Raw genomic sequence first — 23,456 nt, 5'->3', positions numbered from 1 at the left:
TTGAGAAGTTCAAGCTACAACATCAGGAAAGATCTATCTTTAATTTCTGTTTTCTTTAGTCATTCCTTTATTCCTTTTTTTTTTGTCCCCTTTCCCCTTAAAACACATGAAAAGGCTTGATAGACTGAGTTATTAAGGTAAAGCTTACCACTCTAGATTTTCCAAAATCCACTCCTTTTTCTTCTTCTGAAGTGAAAACTTTTGTCTATCTTTAGTGTTCCTATCCTCCCATTTTCCACAGTTCCTCAGTGTCATTGATTAACCTCTCTAAGTTCTTTTAGTACTACAGTATGTAATTTATCTGGGCATGGATATTTGAACTAGCAAGGTACTCTCTTACTATCTCCTCATCTATCTTTGGCTTCATTCCTTTTTAACCATTCCTACCTATTCTGCCCTTTTTAGGTTAAAGAGCCTTATGTGCCCATGTCACTCTTTTGTATATACCTTTGAGTTTGTGCCCTGCTTTTATAGTTATTTGCATAGATCTTTTTAACTCACAGAAGAGCTTTCTGTGTAGCCATATAGATCTCGTTTTATGATCGTTCTTTTGTCAACTGGAATAATGTACTTTTATATTGTCAGTATTTTTTTTTTTGAAGAGACTCATCCCTCAAGTCTTTTATACTATTAGAACATGAGGTCATAGTATTATATGCATTTCTTTGAATAAAATCAGGAGAATAATGTAATATAACATTATAAAGAAATATAACTTTGAAAAACTTAACAACTCTGATCAATTCAATGATCAATCCCAATTTCAGAGGATCATTGTCCTCTACCCATCATCTGGCAGATGGGTGATGCAAGTTGCAAAATAAAACATATATTTTTGGACAATGTGAGGTTTTATTTTTCTTGACTATACTTATTTTTTTTTTTTACAATTTTTTTCCTTTTTTTTTAAAATTAGGTTTAAAGGGATAATATGAATAAAGTTGTTTAAAAAAGATAAAAGAAAGATAACTACTGAAGTGTTATAATGCACAGAAGAGAATGAAAAGAAGACCAAAAGGAATCACTAACAAGTAAGATAGTTTGAAAATGTTGGATTTATTATATATTTTAAAAGAAAATCAAAATATGCATACAATATTCAAAATTTCAAGTACAATTCCCCTTTTCTGTTCCATTGTGTATATGAAAGTATTCCTTTTGGTTGGTGTTTAAATTCTAGGGGGAAAAGCTTAAAAAGAAGAAGAAAAAGAAAAGGGGCAACAAGCTTTTATTAAGTTCTTTTGCAAACCTTTCCATTAAATTATAATGGGGGAAACATACAAATAAATAAGCATATAAAATATATATTCTGAATAGATGGAAGGGTACCTTAGAGGGAAGACACTAAAGGTAAGATGGAGGGACCAGGAAAGGCTTCCTATAGAAGTTGAGATTGAGCTGACTTTTGAAGAAGCAAGGTAAACTAGGTGAAAATAAAGGAGAGTGTTCCAAACCTGGGGCCTAGAGGATAGCCAGTCTTCAGACTGGCTGCTTATCAGCTACAATGTCAAAAACCTGGAGAGGAAAGGCCAAGGAAGGTCAAGCTAAGAGGAAACCAAGAAGGAAAGGGTGATCAATGGTGTCAAAGAGCAGAGAAGTGAAGAAGGATAAAGATTGAGAAAAGGTCATTAGATTTGACAAGTAAGAGATTGCTGGAGAGAATTGTTTCAGCTGAATGATCATGGTAGAAAATAAAAAGGTGAGTGGAGGAAAGGAAGTAGAAGTCCTGATTTGAGTTAGACTCCTCATGGGGTTTAGCAAAAAGAGGGAGGATTTGAGAAGATAGTTTGGGGATTAGATAGGAATGCACAGAGAATGTTGTGTATTAGGAACTGCAAATAAGCCATTATAACTGGATCAGAACATGGAAGGAAGTAAAGAGTAAGAAGACTGAAAAGGTAGGAAGAGGCTAGATTGTGAAGATTTTTAAATGTCAAATGGATCTTTAAGGGTCAAACAACTGCTCTGAAGGAGAGGGATAGATTTAATTGAATAAACAAGACCTGATGCTTTAGGAAAATCACTTTAGCTACTGAGTGGAGGATGGATTGGAGTGAGGAAAAGCCTGAGGCAGGGTCACCAATCAGAAGAATACTGTAGTAGTGCAGGGATGAGGTGATGAGAATGGTACATGTGGGAATGAAGAGGAGGAAATACACAGAAGAGTTGCTGTGAAGGGAAACATGACAAGATAGATAAGGTGAGCACTGGTGAGAAACTAAAGATGATAGCAAAGTTTGAAGCCTGAGTGATGGGGACCATGGTGACCTCAACAGTAAAAGAGGAATTGGGAAAAGAAGAAGATTGAGAGGAAAGATAAGTTTTCCTTTGACATATTGAGCTTGAGATATCCAATTTGAAATGGTCTAAGAGGCAATTTTGATCTAGAAGTTCAAGAGAGAAGATTAGGATGTATGGATCTGGGAATCCTCTACTTTGAGATGAATCCAGTGGAGCTGATAAGAACACCAAGAGAAAGAAAGAGAAGACCCAGGTTAGAGTTTAAGAGATATGCTCACATCCTAATCTAACATGACAATAATTCATATTTCTATGTTTCTTTGTTTTACAAAATATTTTTCTTCTCACAAAAAAACCCTGTAGGTAGTTTAAATATTAGACCCATTTTGTAGATGAAGAAATTGAGACTCAAAAAAATGACTTACCTAAGATCACAAGTATCACACTTGTATGTATGTATATCATATAATAACATTTGCTGCATCTGTGCTTTTGCATGAGCTGTCCCAGATGTGTGGGATACATTTCTTCCTTACTTCTACCTTAGAGTACCTCAAATCCTTTAAGATGAAACTCAAGTATGATCTTCTACATGGAGATTTTTTTTTTCTTTCTCCCTTTCCTCCACTTCTCCACAACTGCTCTCCCTTCAAAATTATCATGTACTTTAACCATTTTATGCACATGCATATTTTACCCTTTTGTGTTTAAACTGCATTCATTTTCATATGTACTTATTTCCTCCACTAGAATAGCAGTTCAATGTGAATAGGGATTATTTCATTCTTTGAAAATATTCTGACATTCATAGTAGATTCTAGACAGATACTTGCCAATTGATTCCTTTGCCTTCTGAGTTGAAACTACTAACAAAGTAAGATGAAAAAAAATTTAGATATGTTTTTAACAGAATGATAACTGAAGTCGCCTATCTCTACTTGCCCCTGTACCAGTTTATCAATCTTCAATAAAAAAGCATCATTCATATCCTCTTTCTCTGTCAAACTAAGTCAAGAGGTATTTGTTTAATATGTACCATGTGCCAGAGACACAAGTGTCTCCTAAGTGTTAAGGATACAAAGAAGGAAATAGCCTCAAGAGACCAATGGGAGAAACAACATACAAACAACTATGTACAAATGAAATATAAATAGGATAAATTGGAGATAATCTCAGGAAAAGTTTCTTATAGAAGGGGTATTTTAGCTAGGACCTGAAAAAAAAATCAGGGAAGCAAAGAAGAGATAGTGAAAGAATTCCAGGATAGCCAGGGAAATGCCAGAACTCAGTCAGGAGGTTGAAATCTCTGTAGAATACAATGGAGACAAGTGAAGTATAATAATATCAGAAAAGGGTCAGAGCTTTAAATGCCAAATAGAGGATTTCATATTTGATCCTGGAAGTAACAGGTAGTCACTGGGGTAGTATGGGGAAAAGTATGTATGACCACTGGAGGACAGAGAACTTGTGTGAGGGATAAACAATAGCAGTTCAGAATCGCTAGGATGCAGGTACAGAAGATAAGGCTGGGAGTAAATCTTTGAAGATAAATTGAGGTGGGTTATCAACATCCTTTGGGGATTATGATGTTTTAGGCAGAGTTCTTTCAAATTGTTAAGCAATGCCAATGCCGGGAATGGATGGAAGAACATATTTATTTTTCCCTTGTAGGCAGATTAAGCAAGGTCTGGAGATATTAGGAGGAAGCTCACCTTCTGGCAGATGAGAAGATTGGATTATGATGCAATGGTGTCTAGTCTCTGGGTATTAGGCAGAGTTGGAAGAGGCCTGGGAGCAAGGCAAGCAGTGTGGAGTGTCAGAGCCTGGGAACTTCCTTGTCAAGGATTCTGTTGAATATTTCCTTTAAGAGATCATTTCTGAACTTTGGGAGATGACTATGAACCACTACATAGAATGCCCAATACCCCTGTTTTTGTCCGCCTGCATTTTTGATTTCCTTCACAGGCTAATTAATTGTACACTATTTCAAAGTCCGATTCTTTTTGTACAGCAAAATAACTGTTTGGACATGTATACATATATTGTATTTAATTTATACTTTAACATATGTAACATGTATTGGTCAACCTGCCATCTGGGGTGGGGGGGGGAGAAGGAGGGGAAAAATTGGAACAAAAGGCTTGGCAATTGTCAGTGCTGTAAAATTACCCATGCATATATCTTGTAAATAAAAAACTATTTAAAAAAAAAAAGATTAAATAGAACCAGGAGACATCCTATAGGTTGGCTAGAATTTACTTCCCTGCCTTCTCTTCAAGAGTCTATGTGCCATATATTGTATCTAGGATATACTATAACATATTTAACATGTATAAGACTGCCTGCCATATTGTGGAAGGGGTGGAGGGAAGGAAGGGAAAAGTTGGAACAGAAGTGAGTGCAAGCGATAATGTTGTAAAAAAAATTACCCAGGCATATGTTCTGTTAATAAAAATTATAATAAAAATAAATAAATAATTTTTTAAAAAAGAGATCACTTCTGTTTTTCTATCCACAAATGCAAATTAGCAGTTTATTATTTGCTAATGTAGGTTTATAAAATAGCATTCTAGTTGGTTTCTTTGCCCTAAGTCTCTTCTCTGTAATTTATCAATCCACTCACCTCTAAAGTGATTTTCCTAAAATGCAGGTCTGATCACATATGTCATGCCTTGCCTCCCTTTCAATAAATCCCAATGTCTCCCTACTTTTTCCAGGTTCAAATAGGAAGTTCTCTGTTTGACAGTTGAAGATCTTTAAAATCTGACTTCTTCCTACTTTTCCAATTTTTTTACACATATCTTCCCACCATATAGTATAGAATGCAGCAATATAGGCTTTACTTGCTATTTCCAACATAATACTACAATTCCAGGCAACATTACCTTAGTAGTGGCTTTCACTTCACCTTTTGCCTCATGCCTGGAATTTTCTCTCAACTAACCTCTGCCTCTTAATTTCTCTGGCTTTATTTAAAACAGCTCAAATCACACCTTCTGCAGGTCTTTCTTGACTGTCCAGCTGCTAGTGTCTTCCTGAGATTCTACGTTTATCTTTTACATACCTAGTTATTTAAATGTTTTCTTCCTCATTAGAATGTGTGCTCCTTAAAGTCAGGGAGCATTTTTTTTTTTTTTTTTTTTTTTGTCTTTCTTTGTATCTCCAGCATTTACCACAGTGTCCAGCCCATAATAAGCACTTAATAAATGTTTGATTACTGACACCATAGTTGATAGCTTGAATCTAAGTGTATAGTCAAACTAACTCTCTGTTATAAAAGAGATTATATCATACAAAGTACTTTTCCCATAGGAGCCCTATGAAATATAGATAATGCACATGTCATTTAACCAGTGAGGAAAAAGAAGCTCCCAAATGTTTATAACAGAATAGATTTAGATCTGAAAGGGACTAGCTAATCCAATATTTTCATTTTACAGTTAAGGAAATAAGCCTAGAGAGGTTTTGACTTTTCTAAGATCACATAGCAGTTAAATGATAGAATACTTATCCTAGTCCTTTTACTGTAAATGCATTTCCTTTTCCAATGCACCATGAAATTAAGCAATTTGCTGAAGATTAATCAGATACTAGTTCAAGTAACTGATTGGCTCCTCTGGGACTATACAGAGCTGACCAGGTAGTCAAAAATTTGGTGGGACAAGCCAACAACCCACCTATTTGGACAGAAGATAGAAGCAGAGAACCTGGAAACATTAATACCAATGTACAATAGATTGGTACTCTCATGACTTGCAATTAACATCCACTGTAAATTTGATATGCATGTGTATATATGAATATATGTTTTTATATTAAAATACAATATGTTTTTAATCTCCCAAATCTGTGTCCTTCTAACAATGCAGATCATATTCAATCCATGTCTATACATCTTCTATAACTATTGTCCAAGTCTTTCCATAAATTTTCCACAAGGATTCTACTATTCTTGCTCTCTCTTGAGAGGATACCAATGGAGCAGAGGCTATCCATTAGTTGTTTCTCATTCTTGTCGTGACAAGTCCATCATTTTGATCATGCATTTCTTTGATAATATCCTTTATTCTAAAATGTCTATTTACCCTCATTTTACCTATATTTTACCAATAGTTTGTCCCCCTTTTTGTTTTCTTTCCAACTGTTTTCATATAACTGGTACCCTGGATACTGAGTTCAGATTTATTTAATTGTCTTCATAGCATCTTGAAATCTTGAATTGTATTTTGAGACATTTTCTAAATTATATTTAGTTATTTTAAGGAAGAAATTAGATGAATTTTTAAAAGAGATGCTTTCATGATCTGGTGGTTTAAACTTTCATTTGTGTTTTCAAAAGCAGGAACAGAAATTTATCAAATACTTGATAAAATTTGTATAGGAGAATTAGCCTTCAAAGTAGGGATGACTTCCTTTTATATTAATCTATATGTACTGTATATGTTTAAATATATCTATTTTCTAATTATGGTACTGAAGAAGACTTTTGAGAGTGCCTTTCTTGGAAAATAAAAGAAAAGACATTAACTGTGATTATTTATTAGAAGGCAAATACTGAAGCTGAAACTTAAATACTTTCTTCACATAATGAGAAAACAGGATTCCCTGGAAAAGATTGATGCTGGGAAAAACTAAAGACAAAAGGAGAAGAGGATGAGATGGATAGTGTCATGAAATAACATACATGAGTTTGTATAGACTTTGGCAGATAGTGGAGGACAGAAGGGCCTGACATACTATGGTCCATGGGGACACAAAGAGTCAGCCACCATTGAATGACTAAATAATATATACTGGAAGGAAAAGTAAGTCTTACCACTTTAGCCAGTAAAAGCAGACAACTAACAAAAAGAGGACTAGCACATATTGACTCCCTAAGAATTATTACCCAAACTACAAGTGTAATTTTAAACTACTTTTAAATGCTGTCTAAATGGAACATGATTTTTTGAGTGTTTTTAATTTCTACAAAATTATAAACTATCAGGCATTTTTTGTGAAGGAAGAATTTGCTTTATAACATAGAAAAGCATTAAGATACTGAAAAAATTATCTCAGACTGTAAAATGCCTTTAAGATTATGAAAACTCAGAAACATTTCTTTTGATTTCTAAATCAATCAATCAATCAATATATAAAGTACCTACTATGTGTCATATACTATGTGTAAAGATTGGAGATATAAAAAGAGGCAAAAAATCTCTGCCCTCAAGTTTACAACCTAAGTAGGGGGGTGTGGGGAGGAAAGAGAAACAACATGCAAACAAATATATACAAAGAAAGCTATATACAGAATAAACATATTATTATTGTTATTATTTTATTTAAAAAACACATAATCTTCAACATTGCAAAACTTTGTGTTCCAATTTTTTTTCTCCTTCCTATCAAGCCATCCAATATATGTTAAACATAAACATAAACATATTATTATAAAAATAGTTTAACTTCATGGACCCCTTGAAAGGTCTCTCCCTAAGTCTACACTTGAAACAATATAGGAAAGACAGACTAGTTACTGAGAATCAAAATTATAATATTAATTATGTTTTAATTCTAAATTTACTTACTTTGCTTAATGGTTTAGATTTGCAATTTACATCTTGCCCAGATGTAGATTCACTGAGTTTGATAAGTTGGATAGTATGCACTTGTTTTATCTAGTTGCTTGAAGTAATATTTGTTCTTCTCCCAAACTCCTTTCCTCAAACTTATCCCTCAAATCTCATAATTTTGGCCCAAATCTGAGTTTTGAAATATTTGTTTTGTTTCATAGGTTGCCATGATCAATGAATTGCCAATTTATTATATATTTGTAAATATATAAATATATATGCATACATAATCTATATCTATCTCTATATTTTGGTAGGTCCTCAACAGACAGGATTTCTTGGGATAGACTGAAAAGCTTTGTTTTCGTAGAAACTGATTCTACTTCATACTTCCCTCTTGGTGAGAGACTGGAGAAAAACTTTTATGCTTTTATTACATGTAAATGAGAGAAATAAGTAAATTATTAAAGGAAAAATATAATTATTTCTCACAGAGGAAATTGACAGGATGAAAGAAAAGCTGTAAGGAAACAAAGCAAAACAAAACACCTGATTTGGTGGTGGGTAGGATGTGAAGTCACAGGAGGAAGGAAACCATAATTGGCAGCAAGATTCTATCAGAGATAGGGAATTTTCTAATACTACAAATTGCTAAGTTTTAATAAAAAGTATAATAAAAAAGTAATAAAAAAACCTTTCATTTATTTTATTTTTTAAATTGCGGAATTCCTAGGATCCCTAATTCGCCAAGGATTTTAAGGTAAGAATGAAAAGATATTAATATAAAAAGTTTAACTTATTAGGAAGCTTGGACATTTTCTCTTTAAACAAAAAAGCAATTTACCTAAAACTATTTAAGATTTTATTTTCAAGCTAATGAGTAACTGATCTAAAATTGAATGAAAAATTCTTATTTTTTTCAAACATATGTGTAGATCTCAAAAGAATTCCTGAGGAAAGGAAATCTGTTCTTTTTTTCTCTTCTCCTTTGTGGCTTAAAGGAGCCACATAGCTGAAAGGATTTTATTCATTTTTTCCAAAACACTTCATTGGAAGCCAAAAATGGAAAGTTGGGGAGGGGGGCGGGAAACCCTAAACTAAAAAACATGCTATTTGGGAACGGGATCCAGGTCCTCTTAACGGGACTGCTCCAGGCAGTGGAAATGCATTTCCTCATTCCTTTCTGGGTTAGCTGGGGGTCCTGAAGCCAGCCTTGCAGCATCAATCCGCTCTTCTCCCCAGCAGCCCTGCGGTTTCCCCAGCTCTAGAGTCAAGATCCCAGGCCCATCAGTTTTCCCCAATTTCCCCGGCTCCCACGGGGCTTCCATAGTGAAGGTTACACTCTGCAAGAATGTCTGGGTCCCTCAGGGACCGAGACCTGGGGGACTTATATACCATTAAGGAATCTAGGGGCACGCGAGAAGCCCAGGATCTAGGACCCAGGCCCTCCTTCTCTTCCTACGTCAGTTTAATTCTTCATTCCCCTCTCCACCTGCCCCCCCCTCGAGCACGGCTACCGAGAGAAATTTGACTGTTCCATCCACCAATCAGAAGAGAAGTCTGTCCTGTGAGCCAATAAGAATTGGCGTGGCGGGCGGGCCGTCTCTCGATTCCCGCCTCGGGGTGGGCGAGAGCGGAATGTCTCTGGCCCTCCCCTCAGCTCCGGGCCTCAGTGCAGAGCCCTCGGCGGCCGGAGAAACAGCAGCACCAGCAGCAGCCGTCATCCCGGCTAGGATCCGCGCCACGCCGCCTCCCTCCTTCCGTGCTCCACCCCAGCTCCAGAGCCCATAAAACCTCCATCGCTCTTTAGGGTCCTCTCTGAGGAACCGCTGACCCGCTGCATCCTTCCTTCTCTAGTCGGCCCCGAGAGAAGCCCCGCTAGGGGTGGATAGCGTGGGGGTGAGCGAGACCTAACAGCCGGCATGATGCGGCTCCGAGGCTCTGCGATGCTGCGGGAGCTGCTGCTGCTGCATCCGCCCGCCGCCGGGGCGGCCCTGAGACGGGGGCAGCCCCTCTCCACCTTGTGCCGGCGCCCCCGAGCCGGGGGCCGAGCTGCTGCCGCTGCCAGAGAACTGTTCCCCTGGCGAGGTGGAGGCACCCGCCAGCCCGACGTGCCCCTGGCCCGGGGGCTGACGAGCTCCCACTCGGAAATTCTGCAGGAGCTGGGCAAAGGCAGCTCCCAGTCCCAGACATCGCAGCTGCAGCCGCCTACGTCGACCGCTCCTAAGGACGGCCCGGGCGAGGGCAACGCCTATGGCAACAGCGAGGGGAAGGAGATGGCCGGGGGAGAAAAGTGAGTCGCTTCCCTTAGCCGGGAGGCGGAGGAGGAGGAGGCCTCTCCCTTCTCTTGGACTTGGGCTGGGGAGTGGCCGAGGCCGGGATGGAGATCTAGGCTTCGTGGAGGGGAGGAGGGAAGAGGGAGGAGACGGGCGGGGGTGGGGGGGGAGAAAGGGAGGGCGTGCAAAAATGCCGGCTCCGCTGGCTCCGCTCAGCGCTAAGTGCGCCATGTGATTAGGCCCGGGCTCCGCCCGCAATTCCGCCGGCCTCGAAGCCGCGTGCGCTCCCTCCTCTCCCCTCCCTTCTTTCTACGTGCGAGATGCCCGTGGGCCCCTCCGAGGGCCAGGGCCCCTTAGGTGCTGAGGATGGAGTGCGTGGCGACCACGCTGCCGGCGTGCGGAGCACGGGCCTATTCCCCCTCCCCCTCCCTGTGCGTCCTGCTACCCGACGCCTCTACTAGGGTGATGCCCACGTGAACTTCTTCTAGTGACATGGGGAGGCGGGGAAGAAATGATGCTGGAACCTCATAGCCCATATTTTTCTGATTTGTCACACCTTTAGCAGAGATCGTCTCCCTCCCTCTCTCTTTCCCCCTTTGTCTCTTCTTTTTTGTCCCTTTCCTCTCACCCCTCTACTCTTCATACTCTTTTTTTTCTTTCACTCCCTCTCCTCTCCCCCCCTTTCTGTCTCTTCTCTTTCCTTGTCTCCTCCCTCCTTTTTTCTCCCCTCCCCCTTCTATTCTCCCCTCCCCCTAGTCTCTTTTCTCCTCCCCCTTGTCTCTCCCCTTTCTCTTGTCTCTACTTCTCTCCTCTCCTTTCTCCCCCGAATCTTGCCACCACCGTAACCTTATGTTTCCTAAAGCAATTACTTAGATGCAGAAACACTGGGGACGTTCGAAACTACAATATAAAGTAAACCAGATTATGAGGGGAAAGAGCCCTGTGGGCCAAGGAGGGAATAAGTCCCTCCTAAGTAGCCTTGGCTTGCCCTTGGACGGGTTCTTTTAGGTGTGTTGATACTTGGATCTTAAGAAGCTGTCAAGGGCGGCAAACTGGAGTATTTAAAAACTGCTAAATAGTGATAATTCCTGTGGCTTATGATCTGCTGTGAAGAACCATTAGGAACACTTACAACCAACATGAAGGAAATCGCATGATGAGGGAAAGTCCTATAGACCAGAGGATGGCATGAACTACTTCTCCCCACTCAAAAGCAGCCTTGGGCTGTTCTCCATGTATTCTGTAGGATGTTCCCATACCATTTAGAAAGCAGCCAAGAAAGCCAAAATTAAATAACACAAAACTAGTTAACAAAAAATATTCATTTAAGGCATTTGTTAATAATAGTCATTTTTTAAAAATTAAAATACGAAATGAATCTAGTAAAAACAAAAAGAAATTGTACTTTATTCACATTTTGTTAGAGCTGTGAATTTTCCATATTAAATATGTGAAACCTATTAAGACTTACAAAATCTAAATAGAATGTAGAATGGATTCTAAAAACTGTTATTCTGAGATTCTCCTTGTTACCGTTTGTTACTCTTGTCTGGCTGACTGAATATGATTTCTGGAACTCCTACTTTTCCTCCTTTCCATCCTCCTCCACAATTGAGAGTAGTGCAAGAGGAAGCTTGGGTTTTATTGTAGGAACTTGTTTGCTACTTGTGGTAGTTAACATGGGCAACTCCTGAAATCTTTGCAAATGGTTCCTTGACTTGTGCATGTGTTCATTACCCTCCTGTAATTTTCTCAGAATGGAAAACATTGCAGCTATCTTTTTTATTTTAGTAAAAGGTGTACAATTCTGCACCTTTATTTTATTTTTGGCCATTCTCAAAGCAGGGCAACGTGTGTGTGTGTGTGTGTGTATAGAACTGCAAGTTTTATTGTATTGTAATAGCATGTTTACTTCCTATAATTGAACAGTGGTATTTTGTAACTTTGAGGCAGATTATCCAGAACTACACTGACTGGGCCTCAGTTTTTTCATCTGTGATGTTAGAGGACTGAACTAAATGACTCCAAAGTCCCTTCAAGTAGAGCTGACCTTGAAAATGATCCACACTATTTCAACTTTTTGGCAGCATAAGAAAAATATACCGTGCATCATAGGCTTGCATTGCATGATGCACTCAGTTATTTGATGGTTTAAGATGGCTCATTGCTCATTTATCACCGACTATTTTGATTCAGAGGAACCCCTTTGTATAGAGTGCACATTTGATATTTAATTACTTTAGAGATGACCTCTTTCCCTAAAAATTATCACCATGGCAAAGATTAGCTAGGAAACTCCTGATTTTTTGAAATCTTATCTCTGGGACTAAGAAACTCTGGAAAAAGAATTCCATATTTATGCCACTTTAAAAGTTTACTCAGTTGTTTAGAGCATACTGGTGCTAGCAAGATCCATTTAGTCCTCAAGAATTTAATTGGCTTCATACAGAAAGTTTGCAGCTTGTCACAGACTACTATATACACTAGATTGCCATCTCACAAATGTGTGCTGTTGGTGTCATTTGGAGGAAATAATGAGAAAATGTAGATGTTTGAACCTTGGAACTTGCTGCAAAAAGCATGATAGCTCTTCTATGCAAAAAACAGTATTCCTTTAAAAAAAAATGCAGACTGGCCTTTCATGTATACTCTAGGCAACAGCATACATTATATGTATATCAGTTTTAATCTGCTTTAATTAGGTTCCTCATTTTTTACTTGTAGCAGTTTTTTAAAGGAGGGTATTAGTCTTAATAAAAAGTAAAATTGAAAACAATTCAGTGTTTCAGATTTCTATTTCATAGATGTGGGTCACTAATAGCCTGATAGCTTGAACTCACTACAAAAAGCTCTTCTATGCAAAGAACAGTATTCCTTTAGAAAAAAATGCAGACTGGCCTTCATATATATTCTAGGCAACAGCACACTTATGTTACCAGTTTTGATCTGCTTTAATTAAGTTCCTCATTTACTTGTAGCAATTTTTTAAAGGGAAGATATTAATCTTAGTCTTAGATGAAAAGTAAAATTGAAAACAATTCAGTGTTTCAGACTTGTATGATTTCATAGGTGTGGATCACTAACTTTAAAACCTGTATGACTGCTGTTGGTCTTTGAGATTTGCTGTACCCCAAAAAATTCATCCCCTATTATGACTGAGCCTTGCACAATAGGTAAGATATAGGATATAGCCTGTCCTAGGCCAGTGCTTGGAGCCCATGCAGCTCGGGGAGAAGGACCTATTAGGAACTTCTGCCTTGCTAGCATTGCTATCAGGAACTGGAATTATCTCATTAGAAAGCATTAGGATATAATTTTATTAGTAGTGTAGAACATAAATGCAAAATAGAGAAAACTTGGTTTTCACATCAGTTGTGCCAAATTCTATTTAAAAATTTTTTTCCCTCTCCTCCCCTCCCAAGTACAGTTAGGTACAAATGTATATATGAAAGTAGCTATGTACTTATAATTAGTGAATATACATGTGGTAATTTTGGAAGTTGACCTGTGTTCTATTGTGCTTGTACAAAAGCAGAACATTAATGTATAGTTATTTGATATCAATCACTTATTTCAAGACCAATCTTAAAATGACTGCTAAAATTACTTGCCATTTACTTGATAGCAACATACAGTTGTATAAGACAAGATTGGCTTGATTCTAGGCATAGTCAAAAAAATTACTATGGATTAGTAAATAAAATTGCATTGTTGTGGTGAGCAGTGAGCTACTACATCATGGTGGCAATGGTGATCTTAGGTTGTCACACTGCATCTTGAGTTTGTTAAAGCCTTGTTTTTTCAGTTGAAATCTTTTCTGGCTTCATCTCCTGAGCTTGCTAAAGTTCCAGATTAAAAAGGAAATATTGAGGATTGGTCTTCTAGCGTTCTAAGAACTGTGTTTATTAAATCCTAATCTTTGTCCTAGAATTGTGAGTGTAAATTTTTTTTGGGCTTTGGAGATATAAAGGACTGTGACAGCGCTCTCTCTCTCTCTCTCTCTCTCTCTCTCTCTCTCTCTCTCTCTCTCTCTCTCTCTCTCTCTCTCTCTCTCTCTCTCGTTTGTGTGTGTGTGTGTGTGTGTGTTTAAGTTTTGGTGAAGTATCCCTGAAAAAGATCTTTTTTTGGATTTTGTTTTTTTTCTCTTGTATCAACAGGAAAATGACCATCTTAGATTTACATATCTATAGAGTTTGGAGTAAGTAGTTTTTTAGTGTTTCTTAAAAATGGCTATTCTGGAAGTTAATGTTTAACTTCTATAAAGGGCATATATAGGATTAGCTAGTCTTAAAATACTCTTGTGGAGTTTGTAGTTCTAATAATAATGGGAAATCCAGTGGGGGAGGTGTAGAGAGATATACAAAATCTTGATACTGGGAAATATTACAAATTGATATTAAGTGATTTTTCTTAAGTGTTAACTATCTTTTCCTATGTTATTACAGTTTACAGTTCAATAAACATTAAATTATATTTTTGGTAATGATAGTGCAAATAATGTAATAATTGACCACTGAAGTATGTGTTTTTAGAATCTTTCAATAGGGAGTGATCTACTATTTTGGTGCTAAATTCATTTTTGTTTCAGAGATTTTTGATTCGACCTCCCAGGTTTCAATATAGCTTGAAAATTTAATATTTTATATTTTTCTCTTGCTTTTGAAAAGGATACAATTATGTATTTGATAACATTAGTTTAACACTGGCTTGGTTTTAAGGATATTTCTTAAAATATATTCTCCATAATGTGGAAGAAGCTTCTTTGCCTTTTTTCCAGGCAGAACTGCCTACCTCAAAACTAACTCAGGAAAGGATTAACAAATGGAATTTGACCTTTTATTTATTTTGCTGTAATTTGCTTGCTTTAAAAATTTTTAATAAATGTGCTACTTTTAGTAGAAATAAGCATGAATTTGCTCACTAGTGAAATTTATTTTAAGTACTTGTCTCTTTTCAGTAGTTTTGAGTTCAATTCAAAGAGATTTAATGTAAGGTTTTTATAAGGACATTGTCAGCTAGAATGAAGGAAATCTAAAACAGAATATGAAATTCCTGTAGTTAATTTTTATTTTCTTAATGGTTCAGTAGCACGAAATTCTTTATAAAGAGAGCTGTACAATTGCCTATGATTTCTGGATTAGACTAACTCAACTCAAAAGATTTTCTGATACATAAAATACTTAAGACATAGAAGGCATAACTGATACATTGGAAAATTTAAGTAGTATTGCCAAGACAAATAAACAAATTATATTAAGTCTCCAGGTGAGAGTCCAACAGTTAATATGGTATAATCAGCTGCCTGAAAAATTCTGTTATGAAATTCAATGGTGTTTGTTTAAATTAATTGTATATAACCAAAACCAGCATTTAGCGAATTTTATGAACCTGTAAAATTTGAAATGTAAATTTTAAGGCAATTGCCATTCTTTGACTATCCAACAGAAATTATTTGGTAAGTGATGCTCATTATCATAAATAAGCAAGACATTTAAAAATGAAAGTATTCTTTTTAAACAAACTGATAATGTATATTAATCTAGAATTATAGTTTTCAAGATTGGATATGTTTGTAGTCTATTTGTGGCATAAATTTATAATAAAATAGATACTTTAAGTGACCAGCTTCCCCTAGAAATAATTAAATTTGAGGGAAATTAGCTTTGTTATTACCCTTCAAAATATTAAATTATGGATTTCCATGATAAGATTGAGAATGAGATTGTCCAATGTCAATTTTGCAAGTGGCCGAAATTTAACTCATTTAAGTAGCAAAACTTTTGATTTAATATTTTTTCATGTAAATGATTTCAAAATGTACTAAACATCTTCCTGTCTTATATAGTATAACAAATATATTTAACATTTTGTTGATTTTGTGTGATCTTGACCACATCACTTACCTATTGGGACCTTCAGTTTTTTCATCTGCAAAATGATATGCTTGCACTTGAATACTTTAATTTTTTTGTGTATCATAATAACAATACCTTGTGCTATATAATGCTTTAAGATTTGCAAAGTGCTCTACAAACATCCCATTTTATTTTCATGACAGCCCTGTCATGGTGGAAGTAGGTGCTTTTGATTTCCTCATTTTACAGATGAGAAAACTAAGGCAGAGAAGTAGAATGATAGGTTCTGAGTCACATAGCTAGTAAATATCTTAAGGAGGTTTTTGAACTCAGTTTTTCCTGAGTACTGGTCCAGTGCTATAGTCCATTTAGACCACCTAAATGTCATATGAATCTTTTTGACAATCTAAAACTTAATCCTCTCTCAAAAAATTATATTTAAACCTATAAAATGAAGAAGCTGAGGCTGGTAGCTTTTTTGAGCTTGGGAATTCTGGACTATAATAGAGCTAAATCCTAAGGGGTGTCTGTACTAAGTCTGACACCAGTATTACGCATCTCTGGGAGTAGAGGATCATCAGTTTTCCTAAAGAAAAATAGCAAGTCTGAAATAGCATGTCAGAAATTCGATCAATAGCAGGACTGCCTATGCCATATGTGGTACCACACTTCCAGACAATAGGAGATAGAGACTTAAATCTCTATCTCAAAAGTCTCAAAAAAAACAAATTCAAAAACTCAATTTAAGATTATATAGGAAACCAGTTATATGAAGTACAATTATCAAGGTATTATTAAAAAAAATAAGTTCATAGCCCTCAGATTAATAAAACACTGAATTAGAGGTCTCTTCCAGCTCTAAATCCCATGCTTTAATTGCCCCTCATTAAATGACCTCAGGTTGTGCTTTTTCATGACGTTTTTTTTCTTTTTCTTTCATTGTTACTTTTGTGTTGCTAACAGCATATCTGTTTTCAATAGTGACCTTTTGTCTTTCTAGTCCATAATCTCCTCTAGGTTAGCCAAATAAGTAGCACTTTTAGAATTATCTAAAGTAAGCTCCTATGAATCTATTAATAAAAAATAGGAACATTATTGCATGAACTTTATGGCATCTATATTTTAGCTGTTCATAATCCTAGAAATTTAAATCTCTCTCTCTTTTTTTTTTTTTTTTTTTTTTTTTTTTTTTTTTTGGAGGCTGGGGTTGTGACTTTCCCTGGGTCACACAGTTAGGAAATGTTAAATGTCTGAGACCAGATTTGAACTCGGGTCCTCCTAAATTCAGGGCGGGTGCTCTATCCACTGCGCCCACCTACCTGCCCTTAAATCTCTTATGAACTCTAGAAATCATCTTTCCAATCTTATTTTACAGTTTGAAAACTGAGGTCATAGAGAATAAAAAAATATTTCCTTCCGTAAAGGAAAAAGCCTTTTTTGCTTAGTTCTATAGTCTTAGAAATGTTGTAGATTGTTGAAATTGTTGAATAAGTGATCTTAATAAGAGAGGGTTATGTGTTTTATCTTTCAAAAAATGTAAGTGTAAGCATTCTTACCTCCCTTGACTCAATAGTTTTATATCCATAAAGCAGAACTTTTGGTGATGGAAATTCTGATGACCAGATTGGTCCTCAGAAACTAGGCATTCGGATAGTCTTTTGCAAGGCTTGAAATAAAAAATGTTCTAGCTTACTATTAAGTCCTGACATTTTGCTGTTGTATAATCTGCAAAAGATCCAAAGTTATTTTCATGCTAAGATGAGATAATTGGACTAGGACTTGTTAAGGACTTAAAACATAAAGTTTTTGGAGCTAGTAGTGTATCTTACAGATCAGCTAGTCTAACTCTGATTTTATATATGAAGGAAACTGCCAGTAAGTAGTCTGGTGCCATTTTAGTACTAATCTGTTTCTTTCATGTAATTGCTGATATGATTGAATTAAAACAACATAGACATTTATTTTTAATTGCAACCTTTTATTAATGGAAAAATTTTTAAATGTCTAATTTGAACACATAAATATTGTTTTCAAGCAGATGTTTCTAAAATGAGACTAGATAATCTGTGGCTGGCTATCTAATAAATGTATATGCAAATATACATCTTGTATATATAAAGGATGTTATAGAAAAGATATATGTACACACATACATATTCTAAATTGTTTAGATAAGGCTAAGATTCAACTGGCATCAGCAAATAGATTAAAACTGTTTTATGTTTAAGTTCCAATTTTAATCATTTAATGGATGCCTCATTAGGAAGTCTTAGCAGATGAAAAGAGGTTGTTTTTTTTATGACCGGTAATTATCCTTGTTAACAAAAAGTTGAGGTACATAAGCAGAATTTATCGCCATGTTAAGCTTTCTTCTGTTTTAACATCTCATATTGACAAAAGGTAATTCATCAGATTGAGATCAAGAGTGCAAATTTAATAATCTAAATTTTTAAGTTGGTATTCATTGACTATGATATGTGGCACATATATGCACCAATAAGTAATGATAAAAGAACAAAAAGAGGTAACTTATAAAAGATTGTGACATTTATTATTCAGTATCAATTTGTAGAATCTCAGAGCTGGGAGGAAAAGGCCCTAGAGGCTACCTAATATACTCTGTACCTAAACAGGAATCCTTCTGTAAAATACCTATCCCCCAGAGTTGTTAAAAGGATCAAATGAGATAGTATTTAGCCTGGTGCCTGGCACGCAGTAAATATATTAAAAATGATGTAGTTGGCTTCCCCACCTCACATTTGTTGTCTTCCACTTGGCTATCAAAATGATCTTCCTAAAGTATAATTACGATCAGATCCCTATTCAGCCAACTCCAGTGATTACCTACTACTTCCAGGTTCAGATCTAAAATCTTAATGTCTTTTCAAATCTTCAATAGCTAGGCTTTTTCCTTTGCAGTCATACCTTGCTCCATTCTACATACTTTACAACTCTTGACACTGTATTGTTTATTGTTGCTTGAATAAGCCATTCCATCTCCTGACTCCTTGTATTTTCATTGGCTCTCCCCATGCCTGGAATTTTCTCTGTCCCTACATTTTTTACCTTCTGTTTTCCCCTGATCATAGCTATAAAATCCCATCTTCTGACAGAAGCCTTTCTCAGTATTCTTTATTGCCAAATAACCGATTGCCAAATAACTAATAACTAGTTAGAATTAACAGAGGCAAATAGGTTTTGTGGATAGAGCCTTCTCTTTAAGACTGATTTGTCCCAAATCAGAGACAAGCTGTTAATACTCTACATTTAAAATATCCAACTCCAATTAAAGTCTGGTGCTAAAGCCTAATGAAAGAGCCTTGTTCTTTGTTTTCTAGACTGGCAAGATATAAGGGTTTCCCTGATCCAAAGAGTGATTGATATGCTTGTATAAACCAATGAAGTTTTAGAGGAGATAGAAGATCGGAAGCTCATCTTACAGATGAGAAAAAAAAAAAAAGTATTTTTAGGGGGAGAGTCATGGGGATGTGGCATCTTTGCACAGAAACATAGCAACTAAAGAATCAGATGCATTGCCACTCTTCTTCTCTCAGGAAAATTATAAGGGGGGATTCTCCTGGAATATATCGTTGTCAGTCTTTATGGGAAAGTCCAGGTTTTCAGGGCAGACAGTTCCCATTAGAAATAAAAAGCACAGTACTGTGAGAGTTGAGACTTGCCTTCTAGTTCCACCTACTACAAGTTTTTACCGTATGACTTTGAGGTGGAAAGAGACAAGGTGACTTGTCCACTTTTATTAGCCAATGATGAGGATTATAATGAGGATTATATTTTATCTCTAAGACCCCTGTAAATGTACAAGACTGAATTTAAGTAGGGATGCCATGGAGATCCATGGCACACATACATCATACATACAGTCTAATTCATAATAAGGGCCATGAGTCATTTTACAGTATCATAAGCTGCATCAGGCTATTAAAGGTTCTACTTAAGGAACATTTTAGTTCATTTATTAGGCAGAGCTAAACTCTGCCATTTTCTGTGGGACTCTGTCACAAGTCTTCAAAGTCTTAATCTAAAGGTGGTGGTGCTTTAAGTCACATTTGTCAGTTGTGAGGGGCAATGGTACATGAGTAACACTTAATGAGTTAGGCATTTGGCTAAATTAAGACAGTTCTATCTCAGTGCATTTAAAATTTAATCAGGGAGTAGTGGCATAGGTGCCTTATTTTGGACTAGGCAGTCACTGGGATGACGAGTAACCTAGAGCAATTGATGAATGTTTCTTTTTTGTTGTATTAATTTGATTGCTGCTCTTAGGGCAAGAGATGGAAGGGCTAAGGAATTGGGATGGGGAGGAGGAGGTATTTAGGTGGGAAACATGTAACAAGGCAGGAAAAATGATCAAAGTACATTGTGGTGGATCTGGGATTCCAATTTATATGAGAGTTGGTTTTGTTGAATGTCGTGTGTATAGAACATACATGTAACTGACTGTTCCCACTCTTTTCATGTAATCTAGAGGTCAGGGACAGTTGTTAGTTTTGTCTAGTACATGTTGGATACTTAATGCTTGTAGCTGCTATTGTCTCTGCATAACAACAATCCAATAAGTATTGTGATACTTTTTTTTTTTTTCCTCTCATTAGAATGATTGTCTCTTGTGACTCTTTCCTAAGGCCTTCCTTTGCATCCTTTCCTCTCATTCTTTCAGTTGAGGATCTTGCCAAGTATGTTTTATTGAGAAAATTGAGGTCAGTCATTGAGAGTTCCATATTAATTTTCTAACCCAGCCCTGAATGTTAAGATATACTAGAATCCTTTTTTCTTTTTTTTTTTTTTCTGTACTCTTTCACTTAAGTGACTTCATTACCTCAAGTTTAGCTTTCGTATTTTTCATGCCATCTGGCCTCTCATTACCAGTTGCCTATTGGATATTTCAAACTGGATATCTTATTCAGCACATTCAAAACAATTCATTATCTTTCCTCTCTCTCCAACCAATACTTTTACTAAGCAAAATTCATTATCTTTTCCCCAAAACCTACCTCTCATCAAAGATATCACTGTTCTCTCATCTAGGTTCACAATCTTAGTGTCATCTTTCATTCCTTACTCTCTCTAAATATCTTGCCCCAAATCTAATGCTTTCTTCACCCATTATGTGTCGCTCTCTGCTGCCCTCTCCCTCCATTCAGTAAACTCCAGTGGCGTTCCTTACCTACAACATCTAATCTAAACTATTGTATTTAAAGTTTTTCACAGCCTGGCCCCATCCTATTTTCAAATTTATTATACAAAATTTCCTTCCACATACTCTACAGTCCAGCCAAATTAGCCTTCTAGCTGTTTCTCACACATGACACTTTTTTATTGCCTCTCTTTGTATAACAGGTTATTTCTTTCACTTCCATTTCTTGGAATCCTTGGTTTCATCAGTCAGTTCAAGTGCCACCTTCTACAAAAAGACTCTTAATTTTGCCTTTGGTAATTTCCTTTTCTTTTAATTCTGTCCTTTTATGTGTCTACTCCTTCCCCCTTTAGTATTCCATAATTCCTTATATAGGTTCCTTTGTTTTGTATTTATCAGTTTATGTTCATGCTATTTCTCTCTTAAGAATGTTAACACTTTGAGGGCAGATAAATTCCTCTTGCATATTGTGGAATGGTTAATAAATATTTATGTTCCATATTCTATACAAACTTATACTCTAATTAAAGAGTAATGGTGGTTTTGAATTGATGTGACCAACATATTTATTGCTTTGTAGCCAACTATCTGGTTCTAAGCCTCTTCTCTCTTATTAAGCTGCCCCTATATGCCATTGCCAGATTCTAGTTGAACCTGAGAGCATATTGTTTCCCATTGTTTGATAGACTTTATGATTCCAAGGCTACTTCACCATAGTGAAGTATTGATATGGATTTATGTAATGTGGCCAATAAGATTGAGGCTACGTGATGGACAAAAAAATTGTCCATTTTATAGTTTCTTGTTAAGCCAAGCTCCTCTTGGTGGGCCTTGCCCACTCAACTTTGGCTTAAATTGGCTAAAAGATAATTTTTGATCTGACTTCTTTTCCAAGTGATTCCCACTTGGGTGACTATTAAAACTTGCAAGTCCATTGGCAGCCTTTGAGAATCCTGGGTTATATCTATATCAAGATGAAATAGAGAAAGGATTGATTTCTGAAGGTAAGTGAGGTTAGGGTTGGAGCCTTACCTTTATCTGCTGATACTCATTTCAGGGTTCTTTCAACTCTATACACTGCAAAAATAGGTGGGTGTGATCTTCTCAAGAGCAGAGACTCTATGTATGCTAGTTATTGTTGTATCTTCCTCATCATTTAGTGCAGTGTACTAGCTTCTTAATAAATATTCATTGAGTATTGATTCTGTCATTTCCAGTCAACAAATTCTTCCAAAAGCCACATGCCCTTTCAAGCCCCCATTTCCTCCATGAAATGTTTTTTTTTGACCACCTCTTCTCAAATCTATAAATCTGAAATCTGTTACCTGCAGTATTAGTCATTCAGTTCCTTAATATGTTCTTTTTAGTCCTTTGCTTTATAGTTATTTATTGTGTCCTGATTTGGCCCTTCCTTCACTAGAAATTATTTTATGTTTATTCTGTATATGTTTTGTAATTATGTGTATTCATAATTTTCTCCAACAGAATATAAATTCTTGTATTCAGTTATTGCTATATTATTCCAAGGTCTCTCTCTTTTTTTTTTTTCCTTTGTGCTACCAGTGTTGGCATATATTAATTGCTTGTTGAATGAATGATGGAATATTCTATCATGGAGGACCAAATTGAAACATTAACTGAATTTTGAAGGTTAGTTTGAATTTGCTTGGGCAAAATTTAAGGGCATTAATGATCATAGGATCATCCGACAGAAAGAAAGCTTTTATCAGTGATTCTGTGACCCTCATTCCCATGTCTTTGCCATTTTGCCATTGAAGTACAACAGAATGCTGCCCATTTGGCTGTGGCTGTTAAAACTCAACAGGAAGTATCACCAAATCAGTTGCAATTTAAGAAGAATTTTTCCAATCCTAATGCTATGTCACACAAGTGTATATATGAGGAAGGCAGTCTTTTTAGGGAGCTAAAAATAAGAAAAAAATTAAAAAAGCAAAATATTATGAAGTGAATAAATGTTTACTTTTTCCCCCCTAACTGTAGCATTAGGACCTTTATTATTTTTTACTGTGTAGCAAAAGCCTGAAAAATCACATGAAAAAGTTAATTGTATGTTTTATGTATTTACTTTGCTTGCAGGCAAAGTAAACACCATTCACTGTCATGATAAATAGACAGAAGGCTTATTCTGCAAGTTTTTTCAAGCAACAAACTTCATCTAAGGGTAGTTCATTTGACAAAATCATTTTCTGTTAATAATCTGAATGTTACTGTCTATTTGCTTTGACAGATGGTGCAGTTTTTTCTTCATATTAGGACATTAGAATTGTTCAACCTAATTTTACAGTATCATATGTGAATTGAAATAGGGAAACTAATTTTATCCTTTCCTGTTAAAGGGAATAACTAAATAACA

General features: G+C 36.2%; 1 protein-coding gene across 6 annotated transcripts in view; it reads left to right on the top strand.

Moving 5' to 3' along the window:
• The first annotated feature begins 9,400 nt into the window (after window positions 1-9,400).
• The window catches only part of GLS (glutaminase), a 76,007-nt gene continuing 61,951 nt past the window's right edge, over window positions 9,401-23,456 (top strand). For all 6 annotated transcript variants that reach the window (XM_074302834.1, XM_074302833.1, XM_074302836.1 and 3 more), the window contains exon 1: window positions 9,401-10,089. In XM_074302834.1, coding sequence (XP_074158935.1) covers window positions 9,719-10,089 — 371 coding nt within the window. In that variant the 5' untranslated portion in view covers window positions 9,401-9,718. The remainder of the gene's footprint in view (window positions 10,090-23,456) is intronic.

The sequence above is a fragment of the Sminthopsis crassicaudata genome, chromosome 3 (genome assembly GCF_048593235.1).
Source record: "Sminthopsis crassicaudata isolate SCR6 chromosome 3, ASM4859323v1, whole genome shotgun sequence".
Taxonomy (NCBI): domain Eukaryota; kingdom Metazoa; phylum Chordata; class Mammalia; order Dasyuromorphia; family Dasyuridae; genus Sminthopsis; species Sminthopsis crassicaudata.
This window is presented reverse-complemented; position numbering and strand designations above follow the sequence as displayed.